The 26,422-nt window shown below is 42.5% G+C and overlaps 2 protein-coding genes across 8 annotated transcripts; both read left to right on the top strand.

Moving 5' to 3' along the window:
* The first annotated feature begins 85 nt into the window (after positions 1–85).
* Positions 86–9,735, top strand: srrm1 (serine/arginine repetitive matrix 1). 7 transcript variants are annotated; one of them, XM_058615430.1, is made up of 17 exons: positions 86–242; positions 1,111–1,200; positions 2,115–2,237; positions 4,238–4,408; positions 4,634–4,728; positions 4,822–5,046; positions 5,387–5,578; positions 5,682–5,801; positions 5,921–6,126; positions 6,273–6,350; positions 7,018–7,101; positions 7,312–7,447; positions 7,563–7,649; positions 7,729–8,208; positions 8,315–8,501; positions 8,610–8,783; positions 8,910–9,735. In XM_058615430.1, exons 1-17 carry the CDS (start codon positions 222–224, stop codon positions 9,006–9,008), a joined length of 2,568 nt encoding a protein of 855 aa, XP_058471413.1. In that variant the 5' UTR covers positions 86–221; the 3' UTR covers positions 9,009–9,735. The 7 variants fall into 7 exon arrangements, with proteins under 7 accessions (XP_058471413.1, XP_058471412.1, XP_058471414.1 ...); XM_058615429.1 differs by having other exon boundaries at positions 7,015–7,101; XM_058615431.1 differs by having other exon boundaries at positions 7,015–7,101; positions 8,884–9,735.
* Positions 9,736–10,402: 667 nt separating this feature from the next.
* clic4 (chloride intracellular channel 4) lies at positions 10,403–26,331 on the top strand. The gene is made up of 6 exons (XM_058615923.1): positions 10,403–10,849; positions 20,909–21,018; positions 22,480–22,605; positions 23,282–23,388; positions 24,348–24,529; positions 24,710–26,331. Exons 1-6 carry the CDS (start codon positions 10,781–10,783, stop codon positions 24,872–24,874), a joined length of 759 nt encoding a protein of 252 aa, XP_058471906.1. The 5' UTR covers positions 10,403–10,780; the 3' UTR covers positions 24,875–26,331.
* Positions 26,332–26,422: the final 91 nt, after the last annotated feature.

Here is a 26,422-nt window from a genome sequence, read left to right as displayed (position 1 = left end):
ATAAAGGAACACACAGTCAGACCACACCCACTTTGGCAGGACTAATTTTCTTAGAAATTGTAAATGTTTTATCATAGATGATGACATAAAATAATCCCCCCTCCCTCTCTGCTGCCATTCCATCAGATGTAGTACCGGTTTACTCCTCCAGAGGCGCAATCTCCATCCGGCTCGTCACACACGTCTTTCTCAGCAGCGGCGTTTATTCATTTTCTCCGATAATGGACGCGGGATTCTTCCGCGTAAGATATTTACACTGATTTGTGTCTTCCTAAATATGTTGGTGTTAAGTCGCATTTGGGGTTATATTGTTTGTTTAGAACATTGATGTGGTGATTTGTGGCCAGGAGATCCATGCAGCCAGGGACGTCACGGTCAGGGCTTCGTCTATCATCTGATCACAGTCTAGGGCTCCGTCAATGGTCGTGGTTAAATTGTGCATTTTCATAGTATGGGAGCACATATCTTAACGTGCACATTTGCTCTGATATATTCGTGAGCTATTATGTGTTGATTAAGCACTATAACATTTCAACATGAGCTAGCAAAATGGCACACGACCAGGCATTAGACGAGCCAATCTAGCTAGCTATGGCTGATTAGCTGTAGCTAAAGATGGCGCCCGGGCGGTGCGTCGTTTCTGAGTCTGTACGCTCGTCACGACCATTAATTCGCTCCCGGTAGCGAGTATACACGGTCATTAACGTGTATTGTATATTACTTTTAACATAAGCCTATTCTGGCTACACTATCATGTTACGGATAAAACATGCATTGGCTAATGTTAGCATGTTAGCCTTCATCGTGTAGGATTAAGCAAGCTAGTTGTTAGCTTGACTCTCGATAGCTAACAGGTATCCGTATCATTTGGCTCAGTGTGGCGGCGTGAATTTAACACGATAATTTGATCACCTGAGCTTGTCTTCACCCACTATTTGAACGCTTAACATTACGACACACATGTTGGCACAATCAGTCACTGAACTGTCGTACTTGGTGTTGGTTATATGTCAAGTACCATGGTTGAAGCATGCGGTGACATGTGTGTTAGACAGGACGGCGTTAAGCTTAATAACAAGCTGACTGATCTGTTTGTCGATTGTTTTTCAGGGCACAAGTGCGGAGCAAGACAACCGTTTCAGCAACAAGCACAAGAAACTGCTCAAGCAGCTGAAATTTGCAGAATGTCTGGACAAGAAGGTTTGTGATCACCCATATTAATAACATTTCATTAATACTTATGTTACAATTGAAATGGAAACATCCAATGTTTTTTTGTGTTCATATCCAAGGCCAAAACAATCCACTTAAAAGGTCAAACATTAGGTTTAAAATACAATTTATCAATGTGTATTGAGATCTCTTTAGGTCTCACTCTGGATTGGGGATTTATGTTTGCAAATACTTCCTTTAGAGTCGTCTGGCCTGTGAAAGGCTTTTTAAAAAATGACCTTTTCCTGTAGAACTTCTCAATTTTTTCAGTTTGATGATATCCAGGTAGCCACTTATTTCACTAAACTTCATTTTCTGACATGTAGGTCATTGGTTATGATCACTGTCAGCATTTTGTTTGTTTTCTTGTTTTGGCTTCTCCCTGTTCAGGTTGCCACAGTGTATTGTTTGTCCATTACCTTTTATCCTTCCACAGGTCAGATTTAAATGCAGCTAGTGCATCCATTGTTTCAGAATCTTGAACTCTCTCTCTCCTGCATGCTACCTTTTCCTTGACCACCAACATTTCTGCTGTACTAGATCTGCAGAAGCAATGAGCAGAGTGCAAAGGATTCCCTCCACTCACACACCCACTCACTTCCCTCCACTCTGCTCCACTGCAGCTGAATTAAAAGTACAGTTTTTGCCAGGAACACGTTTGATATTGCCACATGTCCACAATTGTTACAAGACACTTGGTTCTTGTGATACTGTGTAATTTGCAATATGGTCACATCCCTAGTTAAGCTGATTGTTGCCTTAATTGTGTGAATACAAGTGAGAGTTGTGATTTTCCAGCTGCCTGTAGGGTTTTGTTTTTTGATTTCATCAAACCACATACTGCTGTCAGTTAATTCAATCATTGATGGTCTTCACTCTTGTGTTGCTTGTGTTGCCCTTAGGTGGACATGACCAAAGTGAACCTGGAAGTCATCAAACCTTGGATTACTCAACGGGTGACCGGGATTCTGGGGTTTGAGGACGATGTCGTCATAGAGTTCATATTTAACCAGCTTGAGGAAAAGGTAACATCACTGCTTGTGTTTTCTTTGTTTGTTTCAGAGCTGTCATACATTTGAGGGTATTGCTTTGCAAATAATAAGGCATATAATAATTGCACATCTTTGTCAAATTGAAAGTGAATGGGTAGAGTAACAATTGGTATCAAACTAATATGATGACATAACCATGTTTTGCTGTTATGTGACAAAGTGCCTTTATTTAGCAGTCTTCTAATGATGATGTGATTTATGATTTAAAAGGCCTGAACCAATATGGATGTTATACCTTGCATCAGAAGTATAGCACCAACACCTAATTAGCTCTCTCCTGAGCCCAAAGTCACTGAGCCCAACTCTCCCTTCATGATGCAGTGTGTGGTTTGAGGTGAGTTGTATGCAGGGTCATCTATATCATGTCAGTGAAAGACACAACTAAGCAATGCCATAATCACATTCTCCGCTGGTATATGATGATTATTCATTTAACTTACCAGATCCCTTTATATGTAACTGGCATTATATACTGGAAACAGGAAAGGTATTACAATGTGTCTCAGCCCATTGTTTAGACAAACTAATCCTGTTTATTGTCTTACAGAGTCATATTAAGAGTTTCTTAAAGCCAAGCTGAAATGCATTGTTTGGATGAAAGTTTCAAGTCTTGGGTAGCTACTGTTGGGAGTGGCCAGAACAGTGACCACTCCCATGTCCCATTTTCCACTTTTAACCAAACAACAGTGATGTGAAGGTGTCGCTGCACCGCTGTATCAAACAGAGTTTATACCACTGGAGGTCACTGTTATTCTGTTTACACCTCTGACTACAGACAACATCACTGTTGCAAGTGGTCACATATAAAACAAATTGGATCTTCAGTTGTAAAGAACAATGCTTTCCAGCTTTGTAATAAATTTCTTGTCAGTAGAGCTGTAATGCTCAGGCTCACTGATGTTGATGTTTCAGACAGACAGAAGACTTACTACCCCACTGATATATTTAATAATTTAGGGTGTTTGGGGGGGAAAGTTCCATGGAGGGAAATTTACATAGTGTCCCCATTAGAATAATATTAGTTCCATTTATTATGTATTTATAGCAAAGTTTTATTTACCCTTTTAAAACTCTGCTGAGATGCTAAAAGTAAATAAATATACATGTGCAAATATACATCAGCATTTCACATTAAAAATGAGATGAGTTACCTTTTGCTTGCTATGGCTTTTGATGACTGTTGAAGCTAAGTTTTAAAGGTTACTTTTGCATTATGGTCTATTAAATTTAGATTACGAACTCCCAGTAATTCTCATAATCAGTTGTTGAAAGAAAACATTTTTTGTGTAACTGTGTACTCATTATTGCTTGTTCGTCTCTTGCAATTTAGATAAATGATATAACATTAAGCTCAAGGTGGTTGAGTCTCAAGCAGTAGGGAGGCGGAAGCAAGCCAAGGGAGCTCCGTGCCCACTGATCCCACGGGACTCACTGAAGACACCGGAACTGTATTTGCACTGTTGGGTTTTAAAGCACTCTGTATTGTGGCTATTTGTTTAACTCCAGAAGTGTAGACTGTGGGGAGACTGGATAACAATGGGTGGGTCGGGACATAGTAGTGGGGACAGCACAGAGAAAATCAAATATTTGAACATGTCTATTGATATGGTAGAGCTATGATAGATAAATTATATGGGAAGTAAATCAGAACAGCAGGGTTGCATGCAGTTTTTCTATCACTAGACTTCCCTTAGATAGCTTGCATTCTCAGTTTGATGAGTTTGTGAGTATGTGTTTAAGTCAATCACTTTATTTATTTATTTACTTATTTATTAAGTTTTGAATTGGACTCAGGACCCAAGTATTCTTGTTAGTATATAATATGTTGAAAGTACGGTTAGCTACATAGTCACAGGTATAGGAAAGTGGTAGGAAATCTCATTTGTGGGATCCTGCCTCCAATTGATTTGTGCCCTACATTATTTCAATCCATATATGGTCTTTTCTCTCCCCCCTTCGTGTGTGTGTTGCAGCACCCGGATAGCAAGATGATGCAGATCAACCTGACAGGTTTTCTGGACGGAAAGAATGCCCGGGAGTTCATGAGGGACCTGTGGCCCCTGCTGTTGAGTGCCCAGGAGAACATTGCTGGCATCCCCTCTGCTTTTCTGGAACAGAAGAAAGAGGAAATTAAACAGAGACAGGTGAGGAACAGACATTAAAACACTTGACAGAACAGCACTTTGTGTAGTCGTCTAGTGTGAACTAAAAAAAAAAAAAAAATGGATGAGACAAAACTATATTTAAGAGAGCGAGACAAAAGTGAGCTCTGTGTTTGATGCCACAGGGAACTATGAACACTGTTGTGTAGATTTGTTTGTCAATGTGATGCTGTGATCCACCCCTCATGGTTCCTTTTTGTTTTGTAGATTGAACAGGAGAAGCTAGCTTCTCTTAAGAAGATGGATGAGGATAAGAAGGAAAAGGACACCAGAGAGAGAGCTCAGTCAAAAAGTCCAAGAAGGTAAGAAACAAAAATGCATCACTGCACAGCTGCTGGATTTATTATTACTACAGTAGGTGGTAACATATTCTTTTGTGGTTCTTCTCTGTTAAGACGAAAGACAAGGTCGCCATCCCCACGACGAAGGTCGCCGGTGAAGCGTGAAAGGAAACGCAGCCCGTCTCGCTCCCCAAGGCGCAAACCCAGTCCAGTTGGTGGCAGTTCACCACCGCCACCGCTGATGCAGCTGCCCACGAAACCTGTGGAGCCAATCGTGGAACCCGATACATCAGGACAGGCCCTGCCTGAACCAGTGGTTCAAGAAGCTTCTTCCACCTGGTGTGTTGAGTATTTCCTTAAAAGAAAGAAAATTCTCCTCTTTCCTCCCACCATCAAAACAACATGTTAGATTGCTAGTTACATTCGGTTAGGTTGGTCCCTTGTGGCAGCGCGCTCATTCGCAGCGGCTCTGATCAACCCTCCATCTGACCTCGACATTTTGTTGTGCAATACCAGTTGTATAATGACAATAAAGATGTTTTCCTTTCCTTTATGTTAGGATTTTAGCATTTTAATTGCTGTGTAGTACAATTGGTTGTATAGTGCAGTACAGTTCTGTTTTTAGATTAATAATATTAAATGCACAGGTAATATTTAAAACTTTATCTCTGGTCTTTAGTGACATAGTTGTGGAGGTGGTGAAAGCAGACTCACAGCAAGTCACAGAGGTCAAAGAACCCACTCCAGAGAAAACACAAAAGAAAGAAGAAAGGCCCCGGTCTCGAGAAAGGGAGAAGGAAAGCAGGAGGGAAAGACCTCATCACCGATCCCGTTCTCATTCCCGTTCTCGCAGACGACGTTCTCGTTCTCGGTAAATTCTGAGATTCTTCTCCGACAACATCTTCCAGTCGACAATTGTAAGAAAGTATCATTCTAAAACATTCTCAATTCACCTTCCTCCTCTACCTGGTCAGATCTTACTCCCCTCGTAGAAGACCAAGTCCCAGGAGGAGGATGTCTCCTCGCCGCAGGAGTCCCCCTCGACGTGGTCCCACCAACTCCAGACACAGACCCAGACGCTCCCCACCTCGCAGGTCAGTATGATAGTGGGCACGGGTGGCTTTTTTTCTGGGGGATATTACTGCTAGGTTTCTATCCTCTATGCTATCTTTCTGGGGTTTTTTTTTGTAAATCAAATGTGCTCGTCTTACAGGAGGCGCTCTCGCTCTGCTTCATCCTCTGGCAGCAGCTCCTCAGGCTCTGGCTCAGCTAAGAAAGCTGTGAAACGACTATCAAACACACCACCCCGAAAACCGCTACATCATCGAGATGCCTCAGTTAGCCCCGCAGTGAAAGACAGACGGTCGCCGTCTCCCAGGGCGAGAAGAGGACGGGGTTCAGCGTCCCCACCCAGATTGGGTACTACTCCTTTAATCAATTACCCATTCGCCATATTTATTGCATATTTGTGTTATACTGACATGTGACTACTCCATCTCCATGGCTCATTGTGGTGCTTAGATTATTATTTTTGTATACTAATTTCTTGGTGCCCTGTTTTTCAGGTTTAAAACAGAAAGCAGCAGCAGGAGGAAGGAGTGATTCTCCTTTTAAGCCTAGACATTCTGACAGGTCTGAGTCAGGTAAGAGATGAATTGTCTGCTTAAAGAACAAAAATGGCCTTTCACTGTATGGCTCACTGAGATGACCACTCATAATGGAGTTCCTACCCACCTCTGCTTGACTTAATTGACACTTTTTTTTTGCCTCTTTGGTTTGCCCTGTTTTTAGAGGGATAAGCATAATGCAAACATTTACATTATCCTCAGTGTAGATATGGACTTAGGCTCACCTGTCATCCAAGGGGCTTATTCAGAACGGAGGAAAGGGAGACTGAGAACCTTCAAAAATTGTCCCATTGCAAAATACACAAATCAAATCTTTGGAGATCTCTGTGCAGAAAAAAAAACCATATATAGGCATTTCCAGAGGTTTGAACCCCTCAAAAACCTCAAAAGAGAATATTGTCATGACGTAGTAAATGAGATGAGTAGAAAGTTGAGTAAATTACAACAGTATTAACCTCCAATTTAATAAGCTGGGGCAATTTGATGTGATAATTCTGTCTCAATTGAAACAGGGAACATTAAATCTGTACCTATACAAGGGATATAGGTCATATATTGCACTACGCAATATTGAAACCAATAAAATGGGTCTGTTTTTTGTATTATTTGCAACTTTTCCATGGCATTCTGTCACTGGTTTGGTTAACACTGATGGGACACTCAATGCTCTACATTTCAGAAGAGGATAAAAATGAAAAAGGGGCAACAGCAGATTCGGTGCAGCAGCGACGTCAGTATCGCAGGCAGAATCGACAGTCGTCTTCAGGTTAAAAGCGTTTTTATCCCCGTTCTTTCCTCTCCCATACCCGACCCCTCTCTCTAACCAAGTCTCTGTCCATGTCATCTTGCTCCCATCGTCTCATGGACTTTTGAAGCTGTGTCCTAACAACCCAACCTTGGTGTCTTTTCCTCACGGCATACAGTGACGACTATAATGGAGCACTTTCTGATGCCCTTGCTCTCCTTCTGGTTTCAGATACAGGGTCTTCCTCCTCAGAAGATGAAGCCCCCAAGAGGCCTGCAGCGGGGCCCGGAGCCAGAAACGGTGAAGTCAGGAGGAGAAGAAGCCGCACACCTTCCCCAAGGAGGCGACACAGGGATCAATCTCCAAGGTTGGGCACCATAGTATTTGCACACTGTCTGAATGATTTAACTTTTAAAACCAAGTTCATTATGTTGTGCAAATTATGTTCTTTTTAAATATTCATTGTGTTTGTTCTCCAACAGGAAAAGGCGTTCTCCATCTCCTGGGCGCAGACGTCGCACCCCTTCTCCCCCACGACGCCGCAGATCCCCCTCTCCTCCTAGACGCAGGTATGAACATGTTTTTTATATCACTAATATACATTTACGAAGGAAAAGTTTTTTACAATTGCATTTGGTGCTTGCCCAGGTCTCCTTCCCCACCTCCTCGCCGACGATCTCCATCTCCCAGACGATATTCGCCCCCTATCCAGCGTCGCTACAGCCCCTCACCTTTGCCTCCACAGAGGAGGAAGTTGTCCAGCTCACCTGCAAAGCGCTCCTCCCCAGTTGCCAAGCGACATTCCTCCAGGTCTCCCAAGCGCAGAAGTTCTCCTCCTCACAGGAGACGTTCACCTCCACGCTCATCGCCACCCAGACACAGGAGGAGTCCCATGTTACCGTCAGGCTGGCAAAGCAGGGATACACGATCTCCTGCTGCAGAAGCACACCGCATGTCCCCATCCCCTGTAAACCGTGGTCGCGCTGTCAGGAGTTCCCCCAGTCCCCAGGGTCGTTTTGAAACCTCTAGCACATCCCCATCTAACCATAGAAGACAACAGTCCCCTTCACACAGTGGCAAACCCATCCGCAGAGTGTCACGCACCCCAGAGCCACGTAGCAACCAGAGGTAAATAAGTAGCCAGCATTTATCTGACTCTCATTTTCTAGTTTTTTGGGGGGTTTTTTGGACTTTTTTTGAATGTCCACTGATGTCTCTGGTTTCTTCTCCACAGATCCTCTCCAAGTCCCCAGCCCATGAGAAGAGCATCTTCCAGATCTAGATCTGTTTCCCCTCAACCAGCAGCTCAGAAGCGTCCAGTTGCAAAATCTGCCTCCCCCTCACCAGCTCACTCTGCCAGTGGTTCCCCACCAGCAGCTAAAAAGGCCCGCAGTGTTTCTGGCAGTCAGTCTCCAAGCAAGGTATTTTATCTTTGTATGACTACAACTGTAATGGTCTCAATATCATGTTATGTTGTTGCACGTCTGTCATCCTTTCTGTCTTGCTCATAAAGTTCTGTTGTATTGCAGAATTCTGACATTGATGGCAGTGGAAAGAAAAAGAAAAAGAAGAAGGAAAAGAAGCACAAGAAGCACAAGAAAGAGAAGAAACACAAGAAGCATAAGAAGGAGAAGACTGGTGCCACTGGTGCTGGAGATGGACAAGAGAACCAGGTTGTGGAGGAGGATGGCGACTCAAGAAAGGTAAACAAAAAATGTAAAGACTTTTTTTTAATTTTTAAAATTGGTACATTTTTACACATATTTTTGTTTGCCATGCACCTTCATTGTTATTTGTGTCCAGGTGGCTAATTTGAGGTGTTCTTTTAGGAATCAGAGAGTGAAGTAGATGACAGCTTGGACGACCTAGAGAAGCACCTAAGAGAGAAAGCCCTGCGATCCATGAGGAAGGCTCAGTTGTCTCCATAACAGATGTCCTTGAACCAAGTGGCTTTCTCACTTAAGAATTTCCCTCTCACTTGATGTTTGTCATCAACCTGGTTCAGCTTTAGAATGTACAAATTGTTAATCCTTAAGTCTTTTTTTGTTTTCTTTATACTGGTTTGGTACATTCTGAAGAGTGTGTTGCATTCAGAGCTTGTTTTGTCAGCTTGTGTAACTTAACAGTTAAGAAGTCTGTTGTCTGTTTGAAATTGTTGAGCAGGGAAATTGTTGCAGCTCACAGGTTAGAGTTGGGGCAGGTTTCAGATAAATTCCACAGCCTACACTAGACTTGCATGTGCAGCGATTGTCTCTGATGTGCATGAACCACTGACGTTACAAAGTGTAGAGAAAAACCCAACATACAGGAACACACTGTTACTGCCTTTGATTAGTGGAACCAGTGACACAGCTGTGTGCTCTTAAAAGGCTCTAACTGAATGTCTTGTCCCACATTGTTAATTAATCGAGTCATTTGGCAATGTCTAACCTGCTGTTTTTTTTTCTCCTGACTTTGAAATAATCTTGTTTTAAAACTAAACCAGTCTGATCTATGGAGTATGCTTTAATTTTTCCAAATGAATCGATATGCAATTTTATGTTGACACTCTTACACCGAGCCAATCTCCATTGGACTGCTATATAATTTGTATTTAGTAATCCTGGTTCCTTGTCATCTGGTCATTATGTCAAAATTAAAACCTTTTTTATAGGACATGTGTATTTTTCCTTCATTTCAACAACTGAGACTTTTGGCGGCAGTTGTTACATGGATGTATGAAACTTGCATGCGCTTACACTTAGGTTGATAAGAAAACCCATCCACAATTAACTAATTATCCACGTAATGATTGATGCTTTAGTTATGTTCTAAATAAAATGATTGGTTTTATCTCGGATATAAACACAATTGTGCGAAAAGTGGAAAATATCTTAATAGACCGAAATCAGATAACTTATTTTATTTATAACAGTCACTTAAATGACTTAAGAATCGAAATAGTTGGCAGTTAATGTAATAATTGATGAGGGGTATCAGATACAAACACACTATTAGTACAATATGTGAACGTAAATAACAGGACTAAAATTAAGATTAAATTGCCTTTAGAGGGGTGACAAAGTGACTTTTTTCTACCCCTTTGGTCCCCAACTTAAAGTTTACACAGACATTCAAAATGTTGACATAAACAAAGGAAAAAGGGGGAAAAAAAATACTACTAAAGTGTGGATTTTGGAACAGCCCGCACTACATGTGAGCAGCCGCTGAGTGTCTCCCCGGCGTCCTCCTCATCCTCTCCTAACAAAAACTCCCCTCCTCTAACCCTCCCACATTTTTCTCTGTTTGCGCTGCATATGACATCACTGCCTTAAATATTCCCGTTGCTTCTTCTTCCCACTCGTCCTCGTCCTCCCTCCCCTGTTCAACATCGGCAGCAGCCTCACACACCCGGGCTATGCTTGTGGCAGTTTAGCTGCAGCTAGCTCCAAGTTACACGTCCTCGTCGAAACAAACGGTGCTCGTTAGCTGGAGGACACCGCGGCGCTGCCTCCCTCTCCCCACATTTCTAACAGACTCTTCTGCCTCTATCTGCGGCTCCTCCCCGGGGAGGAAAAAAAAGGAGCGCTTACTGGGCTTCAGTACGGAAAAAAAGTAAAGGTTCTGGAGAATTGGAGCGGGCTAACGCGGGCGTGGTAGCAGGGGGAAAAAACCCTCTTCATCCTTGTTAGCGAAACTTCCAGAAGTAGCATCCACCACCATGTCGCTGTCGGTGCCGCAGAACGGAGTGAAGGCGGACTCTGAGCCCGTTATCGAGCTCTTTGTGAAGGTAAGAGCGCAGCACACGTCGTCTGAGAGAAGTTTCTCTGCTTGGTTTAAGTAACATTTATCACTTCTTCGTGTGGAAATGTGTTTTATTTCTCTCCTGGAAAAATGAAAATAACGTTAGTGTTGTGGAAATGTGTTGTTTAGCTAATACCCCTGAAACTAGCCGTGTCCGAATGTTTTATTCACGCTTTTTAAAAAAAATATGTATTGAAATACGAGTAGGAGGAGAACGGTTTTCCCATGAAGTAGACATTTTATGGTTGAACATCTCTTTGCCATTGTGGCCATGTGGATCCCGCAGTGTCACACGCAGGGCGGGTGCAGCTCCCTCCCTCTGTCCCTCTCCCTCCGTCCATCCCGGGCGTTATGTCGTGAACAAAAGCTCAGTACTTGGAGCGACACAGAAGACACTTACACGTCGCTGCACTGCTTCTTATGCGCTTCTTTGTCGATTGATGTAGTAAATAATGATATAAAACAGTGCTGGACGCATTCAGATCAGACAATATCGGTCCAAAACACCGTAATATCTCAATAGTAGTTGTATGTGTTCAAACATGTCTATCAGTATTTCTGTGTTAATAATTAAGTGAAATGCAGCAATATGTTTAATCAGTTTTCACATAGAACTCAAGGGACTATAAAAAATAACTGTAATAAAAAAAAAAATATCATATTTTCTTCTTTTGTCAAGTAAAAATTAGAGATAGACCAACCCATTGTTTTGGCCATTTAAAAAAAAAAACTATCACATTTTTTTTTAATAATTGTCACCGTCGATTATTTCTTGTAGTTTACACATCTTTGTCTTCAAAAATATATGCTGCCAAATCAGTAAAACCTGATTTGTTTTCATGGAGAAGGTTAAGCCATTAGTTGCACTTATTTCTAAAGATTGACATTGACCATAGAATCGCTCAACCTCTACTATACATAACAAAATGAGCATCTTAAACTAAAACGATTAATTTTAGGAAGAAATGTGTAGATTAAGTTGCCATTTTTGGTTCCTTTTGTTAACCAAAGCATCTGTCCAGATGAAAACTCTCAGAACAGTTTGTCTATCAGATGTCACGTGTTCCTTTCTTCATCCCCTTGTGTCTGAAACACTGATTGGTTTAAACGTGATTGACTGTCATTAGTGGTCTTAGTTTCTCGCACTCCTCGTACCATAGAGGTAGAAAAGCAGGAAAAATACGATCGCTTCATCCTCCACATGAGGGTTGCAGAGGGTGCTGGTGCCAATCCCAGCCAACATGGGACCAAATGCAGGGAACACCGTCGGCAGGACGCATGTCCAGTCCATCAAAATTATTATCATTAATGTATGAGAGTTGTAGTTCTGGTTTAGGACAGGACAGCGTCTAGGTCTGGCTCTGTATCTGGACCATGCTCCGTCGTTGGTGACCGCTTTATTTTGAGTGTAATGTTGGTGTTTAGGTCGTTACTCAATGATTTGTCAATCTTAAATGCGTTCGTTGATAGGGGAGCATGTTATTGGTGGTGTGGTGGGTGGTTACTGACCAGAAAAGCAAACAAGTCATTAGAGATTGTGATTGTGGTTGCTTCTATATTTGGAAAACGTCATTTCTAAATCCAACTTGTGTGAGTAGTTAATTACTAATCCTTGTAAAAAGATTCTTATCTGCTAATCTGTCCTCCCGGCTCTGTAAAAGTCGTATTGTTAAGCTGCAGTAGCTGTGGTTTATGGCGCTGGGTGATTTCAAATCAGCCAATATCGATAATTATCACAATAAAACGTCAAAGATTAAGTTTTGCTCTTGAGTGAAAGTTGAAGAAAACAACAAACAGTGTTTACACAGTGCATTAAAATATTGATATATACCAAACCTTATATTGATGGGATTTTTATTGCAGTAAATATTGTTTTTGATCTGAAGTCACTTGTCCAGATCCTCTTTCTCCTTACTTATTGTTTTCCACTGACTGTTTCATAGAGAGACTGTAATTCTTAGGTATTGATGACACTGAGGGGAAAGAACTGACCAGGTTTTATATATGGCTGAGTCAGGCAGCCCCTCCCTGTTTGGACTGTACAGCTCATTGTGTACATGAGTGAATTTCATATTTTCTCACCTTGTCTGTGTGAGAGCTTGGTGGTCTTTGGTTTTCAACGCTCTAGCAGGTCCCTGTGTTATGTTCATCATCATCTGACATGTCCACGTCTATTATTGATGCCATTGTCTTTACTGTGCAGAGTTAAACACAGTCATTAGAGACAATGGCAGGCACGCAGGTTGCCATAGGCACAATGCTGCTAGTCAGGCCTCTGGGAACAGCTGATAAGTGTGTGTGTGCTCTCTCCATGCGCAGTGGTGTCAGATCTGTTAGTGCACTGCCACATATCAAAGCAGACTAATTATATTTGTTGTATAGGAGTTGCCACACAGTGTCTTTCTGTATAGATGATGTTTACCCACTGACAGTAGCTGACTCTGCCTGTTCACAGCTCCTTTGATGATCTGGCACTTTTCTATCTGCAGTGTTTATAGCAACAGTCATTGCATTGCTATGGGAACGCTTGACATTGTGTCCGTCTTTGAGGGCGTTAAGGTGAAGCTCAGCATTGTCACAGTTTTATTGCGTTTCGTTGCAAGTGAGCACAGCGTAAGAGGGAGGGCCAACCATTGACCTCATCACTGCACAGCAGATTAGATACTGAATTGTTTTACACAGGAGTGGTAACGTGGTCTCTGCTGTGAGCTGGAGAATCTCTCGCTTCCTGCCTGCCTGTCCCTAAATCTGCTGTATATTTTGTATTCTGAGATGTTTCACAATAACGTCAAGCTGAAAAGGATACAAGTGCAGCTGGAACTATATTAAACTATCGTAATTGGTAATTAGGGCTGGGATTATATGCTTTTGTCACAATTTGATTGTATCACAATCTTCAATTTGTGTTCTGATTAATTTTGATAATTGTGATTTTGTTTTGTTTCCTGCTTAAACCAAAATTAAATGATGCGATAATGAAGACAATTACCATAGATCATTTTTAAAATCACATGTCCCTCAGTCAGACATGTATCTACATTGAAGAGGGAACCATTTGCCGCCACCATATGACGTGACTGAGCTAAGAGAAACACACAGGCTTTATCTCTCTTCGTGTATGCGGCTGCAACTGTGGCTGCAAAACCTCTCGCTGTCTCTCACCAGAAGCATCAACAAAGCCAGAGTAAACAAAACATGTCACAGACGTGCTTTTAGGTCTGGGTAACATCTGTGTTTGTGTACGTCCTCTGGGATGCTCCCATAGGGACAGAGATATTGGTCCCAACACAAAGCAGCACTTCTGTAGACATGATCAGGGTGTGGAGCATGAGTACACTCTGCAGAAGGAACACACATCGTGCTGCATACATGCTGATTTACATTTTTTTTCATTCATGTAAGAAACTATATGGTTCCCATAGTGTTGTGGTAGACACAAGGATTCTGTTCTGTTGGCTTCAAGAAGAGCTGCTCCTGTCCTATTGTGCTGTCACAACATGTGACAATAATGAACATGAGACTTGTTCCACATGATGTGCTGATTTTTTTATGGGAACACAGTGAGCTTTTTCAGCACTTATTTTGTTCAAGGCAGTTGTTTGAAAGTAAATACAAGGTCAAGAGTTGCTTGTATATTTTTTTTTACCAGTTGGTCCGAGAGTAACCTTTGATGGGTGGTGGTAATAAAAACCTTTACAGCAATTTACTTTCTGTTTGCATGTTCTTTTTCAATGAATTTGGTTGTTGTTCTTGCCATCTCTGACAAAAGAAATACAAAGGAAAATCAATAGGGCAGTTTATTAAACAGCAAAGTAACAGCAATTCGGTTTGCGTCATGAGTTATCGGGCAAAGATTAATGGCTTATTGCTTGTTGTAGAATGCGGTGCAGTTACTTTGTCATTGTTCTTGATCTGTGAATTTCCTTCCCGTTCCTTCCCGTTGACTCTGTACAACGATCAGGTCAACTGACTTCCTGGAAATGAACCTAATTTGTATGGTTATGTTAATGTTTTATTACAGCAATTCAGAGAGGTACTGTGCAAACACTGCCTTTTTTAATGGGAAGGCAAATTCAGAGGTTCATTTATGTCTATGCCAGAAGATTATTGGCTGGATCATTGCTTGACTTGGGGCCTTGATCCTAATTTCACTTGGATAAATGGCTGTATAATATCATGATGTGTCAGAACATCTAGAGGAAAAGCTTAGTTCAAGATCTCGTCTCTGTTGCATGACCAGGAAACCAATGACTAATGAGGCGTTTCTCTTTCAAGGTCAATGACAGGAAGTTAGGCTTGCCTCTAACATCAATGAGCGGCCACTTCAGACTCTTCTAAGTACATGAAGTGCATTTTTTTCTGTTTGTTTTTTTTAAAAACAATTCCAAGTTAACGTAGGAGGTTGTGCTCAAATCATTTGATATTATGTAAGACTTTAGCGGTGCTAATAACGGTGCTGTGCCACTGCTAAATGAATGAAGGAGAAACACTGGTTCACTGGAACGTGGAGTGTTTTATTTTTCTATAAACAATCCTCTGACTGTACCTGTGCCTCTCTGTCACATCATCTTCTCTGTGAGACGAGGTGTGTTTGTGAATAAGGAGAATCCTCCCGACTACACATGTAACTCAATCAGTCTTAACATGATCCAGTGTGCTTGTATTTCACCGTCTACGTTTTTTCATTACATTGCCGTACCTGAACATGGAGGATAAAGTGACTGGGTTCATCCTCTCCCCACAAAAGCGACAAGTTTACCAAATATTAGTTATAAGGGCCTCCGTAAACCTCAACTCATAGGAATTGATCAAAAATGGATTGAAAACACTGCAATAAGACGACAAATGTTGCTTTTATTGTAATGTACAGTGTACATCAGTGCAAATTTCAATGTTCAAAGCAGACATGTATGGAAACACAACTCAGGGACAGGTCAGAGTAAATACAACAAGCGAGTGAGACAGTGACAGAGACAGAAACTGTCTCAGGCAAGTGCTTGTTGGCCATGACACATGCTCTGCTGCCTCCCATGTGTGCACAGTTGTCAAGACGAGACAGTTGTTCTAAATGAACAGATGGTGAGTTAATTTGAGCTGAAATTAAACGTTTGTACCCTCAGTCAGTGTAGTTGAGATTTTAAAGATTGGTAGTTTTAAGGGCTAATCAATTACGAGTCACGACTTAACTTCCAGCGGTGGAGGCAAGGCATTGGTACCACATAGATTTAGTAATAGCTCGACCTTTGCCTCTCCATACTTAAATATCAGCATGGACATGCTGTATAAATGTGAATACTGTGTAACTTAGTCATCTGTCTGGGGTCTATGGATGTGTTTTGGGTGGAAGGTGGATCTGAGGCTGAACACTTGAATCAGCAGAGTGAGGATGATGATGTTTGTTCACACTGATCTTCCACTTGCCTCTGTGTTTGCTTTTGCCTCATTTTGGCTCAGTCTTACTCATTAGCAGACGTCCACCACGTGCTTTAAACTCACTCAGTCTCTTATCTCTTTAGAAATTTGGTGGTCAAACTTTATTGACTTAGCTTACATCATTGCCATAGCATGGTTATGCTGTAAAACACTGTTTTTTTAGACCTGAGCCTCCAATTTTCCACAAGTCGACGCTTATGTGCTCAGGCCTCAGAAACAGTAGCCCTGTGTCTGGACGGCTTTGAGGTTTCCACTGTGTGATGTCAGCCTGAGTCAGAGCCACACCAAGGATGTGATGGTGTTTCCGTGTTCCAGCAGGGTCTGAGTCCTCCGTACACTCATCCCCCTCACCATGGTCACAGCCGGGGAAGCATTTCTCATCACACACACACACACACACACACACACCCCGGGCCTTGTCATTCAAACTTATAGATAGCTAGCTATCTAGCTATTTATTTATTTATTTATTTATTTATTTATTTATTTATTTATTTATTTATCTATCTATTTATTTATCCCTGAGGGGAAATTGGGTCATCGTAGCAGTGGTACAAATAAGTCAAAAATACAAATACAATACAATGAAAAGTGCACTTAAAAATTAAATGAAATTAAAGACATTGCAATACACAATGAGCCAAACTATAATATACACTATATACAATAGATAGATAATTCTAGTGTGTAGGTGCCATGAGCCCAATGTATTGTCGTCCAGCAACCAGGCTGAGCTTAGACCAACGTGGACTGAGCAACACTGTCTGAAACTGACTGATTTTGGCTGGGACAGTCCTAACATGAGCCTCTATACTTAACCAGCAAACGGGGAGAGGTGTCGCCATGACGTTGCCATGGCTGCCTACTCTCAAACAGACATTCCCACTGTGTGTCAGAGCAGGAGGTGGAACGCTGCCGCGCTCCTTGCATCAGCCAGTTCCTTATTCGGTCAAAGTGTGGCTCGAAATTGCTGAGCAGCCCACCCAATTTAGAGTATGAAGTGTACTGGGGAGGGGAAGGCACGGGCCACCATGTTACTAAAATTAGACCGTGAGCTGAGACTGGGAGGACCGTGCCCAGACTGAACAGGATCCATTGTCCCTGACGGTTGGCTACTGTTACTGTGATGTTGCATCAGATGAGTAGAAATGTCAGTGGAAGAACAAAAAATAGAGGGGAGAGGTTAAGTAACAGCTCTTGGATTTTATGTGACTGCTCTTAAAATGTTATGACACTGGACAAGGATACCTGTAAAATATCGGTGTCAGTGAAAACCTTCTGTAGTCGGTCTAGGTTTTGTGATTACATCAGTGGCTACATAATCACTCAAAGTCAAAAAGGAAGTGATAATAGGAATGACCTCACTGTGTTTTCTTTCAAGGACATGATTGGACCCCCGGCTGAAAGAAAGAACCTTGTTGTACTGCTGTGGGGCCAAGCTTTCCTTTTTGAGATTTCTCAACAACATCCGACTTGAGCATGATTACCATCCGCTGATGGGCAGCTGTGTGTGTGTTTGGCATTAAATAAACCAAGTATCTGTCCACTCGTGACCCATCCACTGAGCTTAAATGAAGCACAAGAGTCCGTTAGCATTAGTCGACTGTTGCTGCTGTGGGTCAGATTGAGTTGTGGCCGTTTCACAGGAGGTTTTCAGTCTTTATAAAAGATGGCACTGCTGTCTCCAAGATGTGAGTCATGGGTGGTAAAACTGGCAGAGCAGTCACTGGACACAGCTCAGTGTTCATGTGAATGCTGCTCGCATTTGCAACCGAATTGCTGGTTAACTTCTCGGAAAATGTGCTTTTTTTTTGTGAACTAATGTCCGTTGCCTTATAAGGGCCAGTTAGAAACCTTTTTTTTTTGTTTTTTTCTTTCTTCTGCACTTGCTTGCTGGTGACTTTCCTAACACTTTCCTAGCACAACAAAAAGTGCTTTGTGTTGTTGCTGTGTAAAATGCTCTCCAGTGGCACAGTGAACAAGCGGCATGCTGGGAGGTGTTTGTGTGGTGGAGAGCAGTTGTTGTAATGTTTTACAGATTGGTTTTGGGCCCTTGGAATGATATAAAAAAAATCTTGCATGTTTATGATTTCTATTGATCAGGTGAGGTCAGTGTCCTGGTGCTAATTTGAACTCTGATCTCCTCACTTGTGTAGTGTAGCTCCTTTTAACAGCACAGCACTTTATGTGCCACAGGCGGCGGAAATGCAGCCCGACCAACATCATCTCTTAAACTAAACAAAGCGCCCTCTTTGGCGGGAGAAACAGGACATGTCTCGAATAGTTTGCCTCTCCTCCCCAAATGCCCAACTCCCCCGCCTCCCGCCCCCCTCCGACGCCACAGAGGGGCCCAGGATAAGGGGAAAGAGGGATACAGGGGGGAGAGGAGGAGGAAGAAAGAACAGTGTGCCAAATAGCACACAGCTGCTGAGGATTTCTTTCCTCTTTCTCGCATCTTTTACAGACACTGCCCGTAAAATCCTTGCTTCCCGTCGAATCTCTGTCTGTCTGTCTGTCCTGAAGTCTCTTGTTGCATCCCACCTATCATTGTGGTAGGAAAGAGAGCGGCTGTCTGCTGTGCTGCAGACTCCTGAGGGTTGGAACCTTGCCACTGCTCCAAGAACAGACTGAGGAGGAAGAGAGAAGTGTAAAATGTCTTCATGTGCTGCGTGCTGTGTCCAAGTACTGTAATTGCCTGATTTTATTTTGATGAATGATTAATGTCCCCACAGAATAAGAGTTGTCTTCAGACACTGGTCGCCCTCTCCGCACTGTTTGCTCTGTTTTCTGTGTCACATGTGTCTGACCATTGCCATGGGAACAGTTGCTGTGCTGCTTTGCCACCTTGGATCCAGAACTGAGTGGTTCTCTGTAGGTGTAAGGCTGTGGGGAAAATGGACTAATCATCCCATTGATGTCTGCCTGATCCCCTAAGGATCCGCTAATGCAAGTCTGGTCCAGTGATGGCCGTGGACCATGATACCGCCAACACTTCACGGCCAAAGCTTTTATTGTGGAATTGAATTTTGTAAAGTGAAAGGAGGACTTTCATTTGCCGAACAAAGGCAATGATCTAATCCATGCTTTTCAGATACTGAATTTAGGGGAGGGAAGAGTCGCAGTACAATGGGAGCCAGCAGGCAGATCAAACAGAGCCATCCCACAGGGTGTCACACAGAGGACACAGCAGCCAGCCTGTCCACACCGGCAAGGAGCTGCTGGACTGACTTCATGCTCCAAAAACAAAGTCCTCTATTGAAGACAGTTCAGAACCTGCGTCTCAAACACGGAGCACACGTCGCAGAATAAAGCTGTGGAGCTGAAGCTGATTTGAATATCTTTGCAAATTGGTTTGCAACATAGTGAAAAAAATACAGTGTGTGTGTGTGTGTGTGTTCTTATTTTGCATTTCACACAATGAAAGTGGAATGACTGACAAAAGAAACTGTATTATCTGAATAAAGAGGTGCATTCCACAGCACAGATACATGAATGACCTCCATGCATGTCCTTGTGAATAGATGAATAGATGATTCTTTCTTGGCTGGCCTTGAGTGGAGAGCGGCTTCCCCTCACAGGCTGTGTTATACTGGAGCTCTGCAACAAGTCCTCAGTGAAGATTATATAATATGCATGGTTGTTTACTGTCAGTACGGCCGGACAACATGGCCACAAAGGTCATCACGATTATTCCTGAGTTGTCAAACCACTAATAGTCGTGATAAATGTGGTCAGGTGGTTAATGACAAGTGTTTGCGCTTAAGAAACAGTTTGTTGTGGTTTTCTACACCCCTCTTACTCCCTACATGGCCGTGAGTCGAGCAAAGCAAACATGCAACACAGTGTGTAACAGAAAAAAGCGATGGTTATGGAGATGGTTGAGAGATCTCTGACAGTTTGAGAGTGAGAGTGTAATAAATCACTGCTTTTGAGGTTTTCTTTTTCGTAATCCAGCTCTTCTTTATTTCAATTTTCCTAGATCAATCTCCAGATTTCACATTAAATATCTGATTTCAGATAGATGTGAATCATCATTAATGATGTTGATGCACCTCTCACCACCACTGCTCAGTCTTGTGTGTGTGCAGTCAAACAAAAGAGGGTAAGAAGAGGCCGCCTGAGTGAGTCCATCACTCTAGAAGTTTCCTCTTACTGTCAGGCAGCAGCTTGGCAGACTAATGCAGGGAAAGTGTGGTGAAGCATTTAAGAGACGGAGATGGCCCTCTACTGTTTCCCTCCTCCTTTAATGTGTTTGAGATCTATGTATGAGAGAGTAATTGTCTGAAATGGGCGAGTGCAGTAAAACGCCCGAGGGCCATAAAGGTTGTGCAGCAGAGATGGGATCTTAAGATTATTGCTATCTTTTCCGTTACGGCTTTAGATTCAAGCCAAGTGCTATCAGCAATAGAAACTTGTTACAGATGTTCTTGTAAGATCTTTGTCTGCTGCTTTTGTGTGTTCTATATGTAATGATTAAATCCAGGAACATGACTGTCTCCATCAGATAGGAAGAGGTGCCGTCGTTTGTGTACCCGGTCCTCAGGAATGAGGCACCGTTACATTATTGCCGACTTCTAATCTGCTGCTCTTCTAACTTGTGTGTTTATTTAAGGCGGGAAGTGATGGCGAGAGCATCGGGAACTGCCCCTTCTCTCAGAGGCTCTTCATGATCCTGTGGCTTAAAGGAGTCGTCTTCAACGTCACCACGGTCGATCTCAAGAGGTGAGTCCTTTTTGATTTGTTCGAAAAAAGGATAAAAATATTGCGTTTTTTGTTGAAATGTCTGGGTGTTTCTGTGAAAGACTCCGTAACACAGCCACACCTCTGACACGCTCAGTGCTTCCCAACTACTTATTTGGTTTTCCCATGACCCTTTCCCAGGCTGAAGAATATCAGAGGAAAATAAACACAGACCCTGGAGGGGCTATTTGAGGTTCCTAACTCCGCTCACTTCCTGCTTAGATTTTGGTGGGCAACGTCTTATTTTTCATGCCTGGGATCAGAAAACCAGTTATCATCTGCAATTTCCCCTCACATGTGGATTCCAGCACCAGATGTTCTCTGCCAAACCCACTATGTTCTGTCTGTGTGATTCATCTAAATGGTCCCTTTCATGTTTTTTCCAGGACAGGCAAGTGCCAGATTATTTTCAGCCATGGCTGATGGTCAGATGAATGCCTGGCTTCTATGGCTTTACGGTTATTTCATTCACATTTGTCCCACAGTCTCTAGCAGCAGCTGCTTCTCCTCCTCTGGGACAAAATCCCAAAAAAACAACAAACAAACAACCAAAATTTACACCTGACCATTGCTGAGCTTTTTTATGCTAAAAGGAGAACTGTGTGCACATGAAAAGGTCAGTGCATGCACAGTCTTGAGCTTATTTGCATGCATTTTACCTGAAAGAAGGTATGTAACAAACAACTCCATGCTGATAATAACCTGTCTTTTTATTGTAGTGTAAAAAAGAAAATGAAGAACAGTCAGGGTTTTTACAGCTGCACAAGGACGTGGATGTCACATGTCACATGTCACGTCCTTGAGTGCAACATGTTTACATGAGTCGTAGTTGTGGGTCAAAGCTGTGGTTTCTTACCACTCCTCAGTGATATCAGTGAGTCAGGGAGCCAGTTCCTTTTTTCATGCCATAAGCTTGACGATATTTCCCGTTTTTGTGCCTTTTTTTTGACTCAAAACTCCACCGTTAATGTTAATGAACATTGTCGGAAACACAGAGCTGGACCGAGGGAAGATTCACGCTGTTTGCCAGCGTACGTCCATCTGTTCGTCTGTGTCGTCTCCAGTGAATGGATCGAAGCATCTGGGGCTGTGTGCATTCACACAGTAGTGCTACTGCTCACTCGACACATGCTCATATTTGTTTGTGTGTCAATGGCATCTGCCTGCCAGAGACATCTGGTACAAAATATGCTAGTTTGAAGGACACACAAGCGTTCTCATGGAGACAGACACACACACACACACACACGCTCAAAGACACAGCAGCTATAGCTGGATTAAAAAAAACAAGCGCTGCTTCGTGTGCAGCAGGTCGTCATAGAGTATTTTGTATTTATTTCAAAGACGTAATGTCTCTTATGTCTTGCACTTTGACAACCTTTCGACAAACTGTATTAAAACATGCCAAACGTGCTAAAGTCTCCACATTCTTTGTTCTTCCAGAAAGCCGGCAGACCTCCAGAACCTGGCCCCCGGCACACACCCGCCCTTCGTCACCTTCAACGGCGAGGTCAAAACTGACGTCAACAAGATCGAGGAGTTCCTCGAGGATGTGCTTTGCCCACCGAAGTGAGTGCTCTTTCCAATCCCTGTGCCTCCAACAGGCCACGCCTACAATCTAAACACACTGACGTCACAAAATGTCACTTAGTATTTTTGGTTTTATACTTTCTTAATACCTTTTTTAGCTTTTAGCTCCAAGTCCATTTATCCCAACTGAAGACAGATAAAATCATAGGTTGGTTATAGAGCTGAAACAAATACTCGATTAATCGATTACTAAATTGATCGTCAACTATTTTGATAATCGATTGATCGGTTTGAAGCTTTTTTCATGATTAAAACAAATTTTCGGATTGTTTCAGCTTCTCAAATGTGAATATTGTTTTTGTTTTTTGCTCTATAACACAAAGAAATCATTAAAACAAGACATTTGAGATGAACATCATTATTTCCGGGTTTGACAAACACTGGTCAACCTTTTTTTTTACGTTTTCTGACACTTTATGGACCATTAATTATGAAAATAATCGTTAGTTGCAGATTTAACTGGTAATTTTGCAAATATGCTATTATTTAAAAGAAAACAATTCTCTAAATTTGGGCATTTTAGTTTTTAGCAAACGAAGCCTGTCCACACGAAGCAAAACGAAGCTAAAGTGGTGCACCCTATCAGTGTTTCAGAAGAATACTGTAATATTGTGTGTGTAAATGTATATGTACGTGTGTTTTTGTGTGTTTGTAGGTACATAAAGCTTGGTGCGAGACACCCTGAATCAAACACAGCTGGTATGGACATCTTTGCAAAGTTTTCAGCGTACATCAAAAACTCCAAACCCGATGCAAATGAGGGTAAGCTGGCTGCCCGTGTCTCTCTGTGAGACACATTCACACACACACACACATGCATGCATGCAAGAGATCAGTGCTAAGAGCAGCACTAGAGAAACCTTCCTGTTGTACAGTGAGAGTTACTGGTTGCTAGGTGACGTCGGTAGCCCTGCCCTGATTGGTGAATTACACTCTCACTCTGGGACACAGAGCTTTTGTTCTGCCGCTGCCTCCTGTCCTCGTGCTTTCCGTCTCACCTGGCGGAGCTTTCCACATAAAACCACAGAGTAGCTATCCTGAGAATGAACTGGTGCTCACAGTCTCACCCTGACAGTTCTTCATTTAAATGTAACCTGACTGCACTGGCAGAGAAAAGCCATATGATTAACCACCAGATAAGATTATTTGAATAAAAGGAAAAATATCTATTCTATTGGCTTTTTGAGATTCTGTGGAATCCTGGGGTTGTTTCCCGGGAACAATGTTAATAATCTCCACAGATTACCTAGATTTTGTATCGCGTCGTCAGCGGCTGTTCTCCACCCTGGGAAAATATTGAGCCATGTGCAGCTGGATGTGAAAGGCAAGGCTGTGTCAACAGTTTGGAGCTGAATCTCATGGTTCAGTGATAAGTGCTATCTAAAGGAACAGGTCACTGAACCAAGCATGGAGCCACATTCAGGTCATACATTCAAACCTGTGTCATAATTTCCAATGAAAAAAAGTATGAATGACTAATCTATAAATGATAAATGAAGGATGATAGATGAGGTTAGATTAACAATATACCGAGTCTCAGGATTGAAACGCACATGACAAAGGTTTGTCTCTGTGATGGAATGCTGCCCTCATGTGGTCGCTCAGTATATAACTCCAGCTGCAGCGGTCCAGGCGTGTGTGTTGATACTGAGCATGTTATAAATAAACTGAAGTCAGTTTTGTTATTTTAAAGTAATCACGTATCCCGTGTCTCCTCGTAGCTCTGGAGCGCGGGCTCCTGAAGACCCTGCAGAAGCTGGACGAGTACCTCCGATCACCGCTGCCCGATGAGATCGACCACAACAGCATCGAGGACGTCAAGGTCTCCAGTCGCAAGTTCTTGGATGGCGATGAGATGACTCTGGCCGACTGCAACCTGCTGCCAAAACTGCACATAGTTAAGGTGAGTGAGGAATAAAATTATTATCATTATTATTATTATTATTATTTTTAAATATAGTATGCAGGAATGTAGTAGATGTTTGCTCGCCTAAGCGCGTTTATCGTACCGACATAAATGACGGCGTGATTCATGCATTTGCTTCTTCACGTATGACTCATGATGCCCTCACTGTCCCTGCAGGTGGTGGCCAAGAAGTACAGAGGTTTCGACATCCCCAAAGAGATGACGGCCATCTGGAAGTACCTGAACATCGCCTACACGCGCGAGGAGTTCACCAACACCTGCCCCAGTGACAAAGAGATCGAGATCGCCTACGGAGACGTCGCCAAGAGGCTGGTCAAATAAACCTCCTCCTCCTACCTCCCTCCCTCCACCGGTCACTGTGTAGTCACTCCGTCACCTCCCCCCTCTACACCTCCTTCCTCCCTCACTCTTCTCCCCTCTCTCTCTTTCTGCTCAGCACCAGGACTGATGTGCTCATCCACGAGAAAGAAAAAAACAAACTCTGGACCTCTTTTTCTTCTCCCCCCCCTCATTTAGAGCAAATGCATGAACCCTCATCCGTCTCTGTCCCACGTTTTGATTATTTTCTTAAGTCGGTGCAGTCGTTCCACCTCCAATTTCTCTTGTTTATTCATTTGCTGATGAACGTCCTGAGGAGTCGTGAGACAGAAAGGCAGCCGTCGTGCACGAGCGTCGTCGATGACCACACGCCCTGATAAGTGACCTTCAAGCTGACCTTCTCTCTGCATGAAGGGGGGAAAAGGTCACCAGCTGTCAATTTTCTACTTGTTTAATAATGATTATTTTGCTCTTTCTTTGCTATAAAAATGAAACACTGAGAAGCAGTTTTTTTTTGTCTTTTTGCTTATTGAGAGGCGTCGTAAACAGTGTTGAAGCTTCAGTGTTTTTTGTTTATTTTGACAGGTTTAAGTAGAAGCTGAAGCTAATCCAAACTTAAGTGGTTTACATATCAGATAAGTGATGCTTTTACTTTTTATTATTGCTCAGCAAAAATCATTGTGACTGCAGGTAAAGCTACCTGGCATCCATGCTCTGATTTCCTCATTGCCTTAAAACAGGCAAAAACTCAGTAGAATTGTGTTTTCCCTGTAACCGCTGCAACACTCGCAACTCAGGAAAAACATCACCTGAGGTCTAAAACAAATATTCAACTCTATGTAGCTCACAGACATGTTTAAAGGGATTGTTTAAGGACTTTTTTGTAAATCACTACATTGCCATACAGACACGAGTCTTTCCTTCTTATGAGTGGAGGTGAAAAGACTCTGGAGGTGAAAAGAAAACACTTAACGCTAAAGATATTTATGATAAAAACACGCCGAGCAGCGTAGCTATGGAACGTACCGTGTGCCTGTGAACGTATGTAACGATACAGTAGCTCCGAGAGTGCTTTAGCGCGGATGAAACAAAAACCAAACCTCCTTTTTGTTTTTGTTTTCTCCCGTTTGCCATATTTTTCAGACGTTTTGTGATGGTAACTAATTTTTCGACGGCAAACGTAAGTAAGGACTTGTAAATATTTGTTTTGGATTTCTCAGAATTCAACGTGTAAATTTTCTACGTATCATCAGAATTTTGAGGGCGGGCCATTTTTCCCTCGCCTGCTTGGATTTGAATTCTGGACTAACCCATTTCTCTCTGCAGAGGTTTAACAGGAAGGTTTTTTTTGTTTTTTTTTCTCCGCCCCCCCAGAGATGATTTCATAACATGTGTGAAGTTGTTCACAGAAAAATATCCGAGCTATGTCGACTGAACTGAAATAAACTTCTTATTGGCAACTCTGACTCGTGTTGTAGAAGATGTCGGTGTTGACGTGTTTGCTGTTTTTCAGTGGCAGACGAACACAACTGTTACACGTGTCCTGATGCA

Source organism: Solea solea, chromosome 18 (genome assembly GCF_958295425.1).
Source record: "Solea solea chromosome 18, fSolSol10.1, whole genome shotgun sequence".
In the NCBI taxonomy this organism is placed as follows: domain Eukaryota; kingdom Metazoa; phylum Chordata; class Actinopteri; order Pleuronectiformes; family Soleidae; genus Solea; species Solea solea.
The sequence above is the reverse complement of the archived record's forward strand: the minus strand, read 5'-3'. Positions and strand labels throughout refer to the sequence as shown.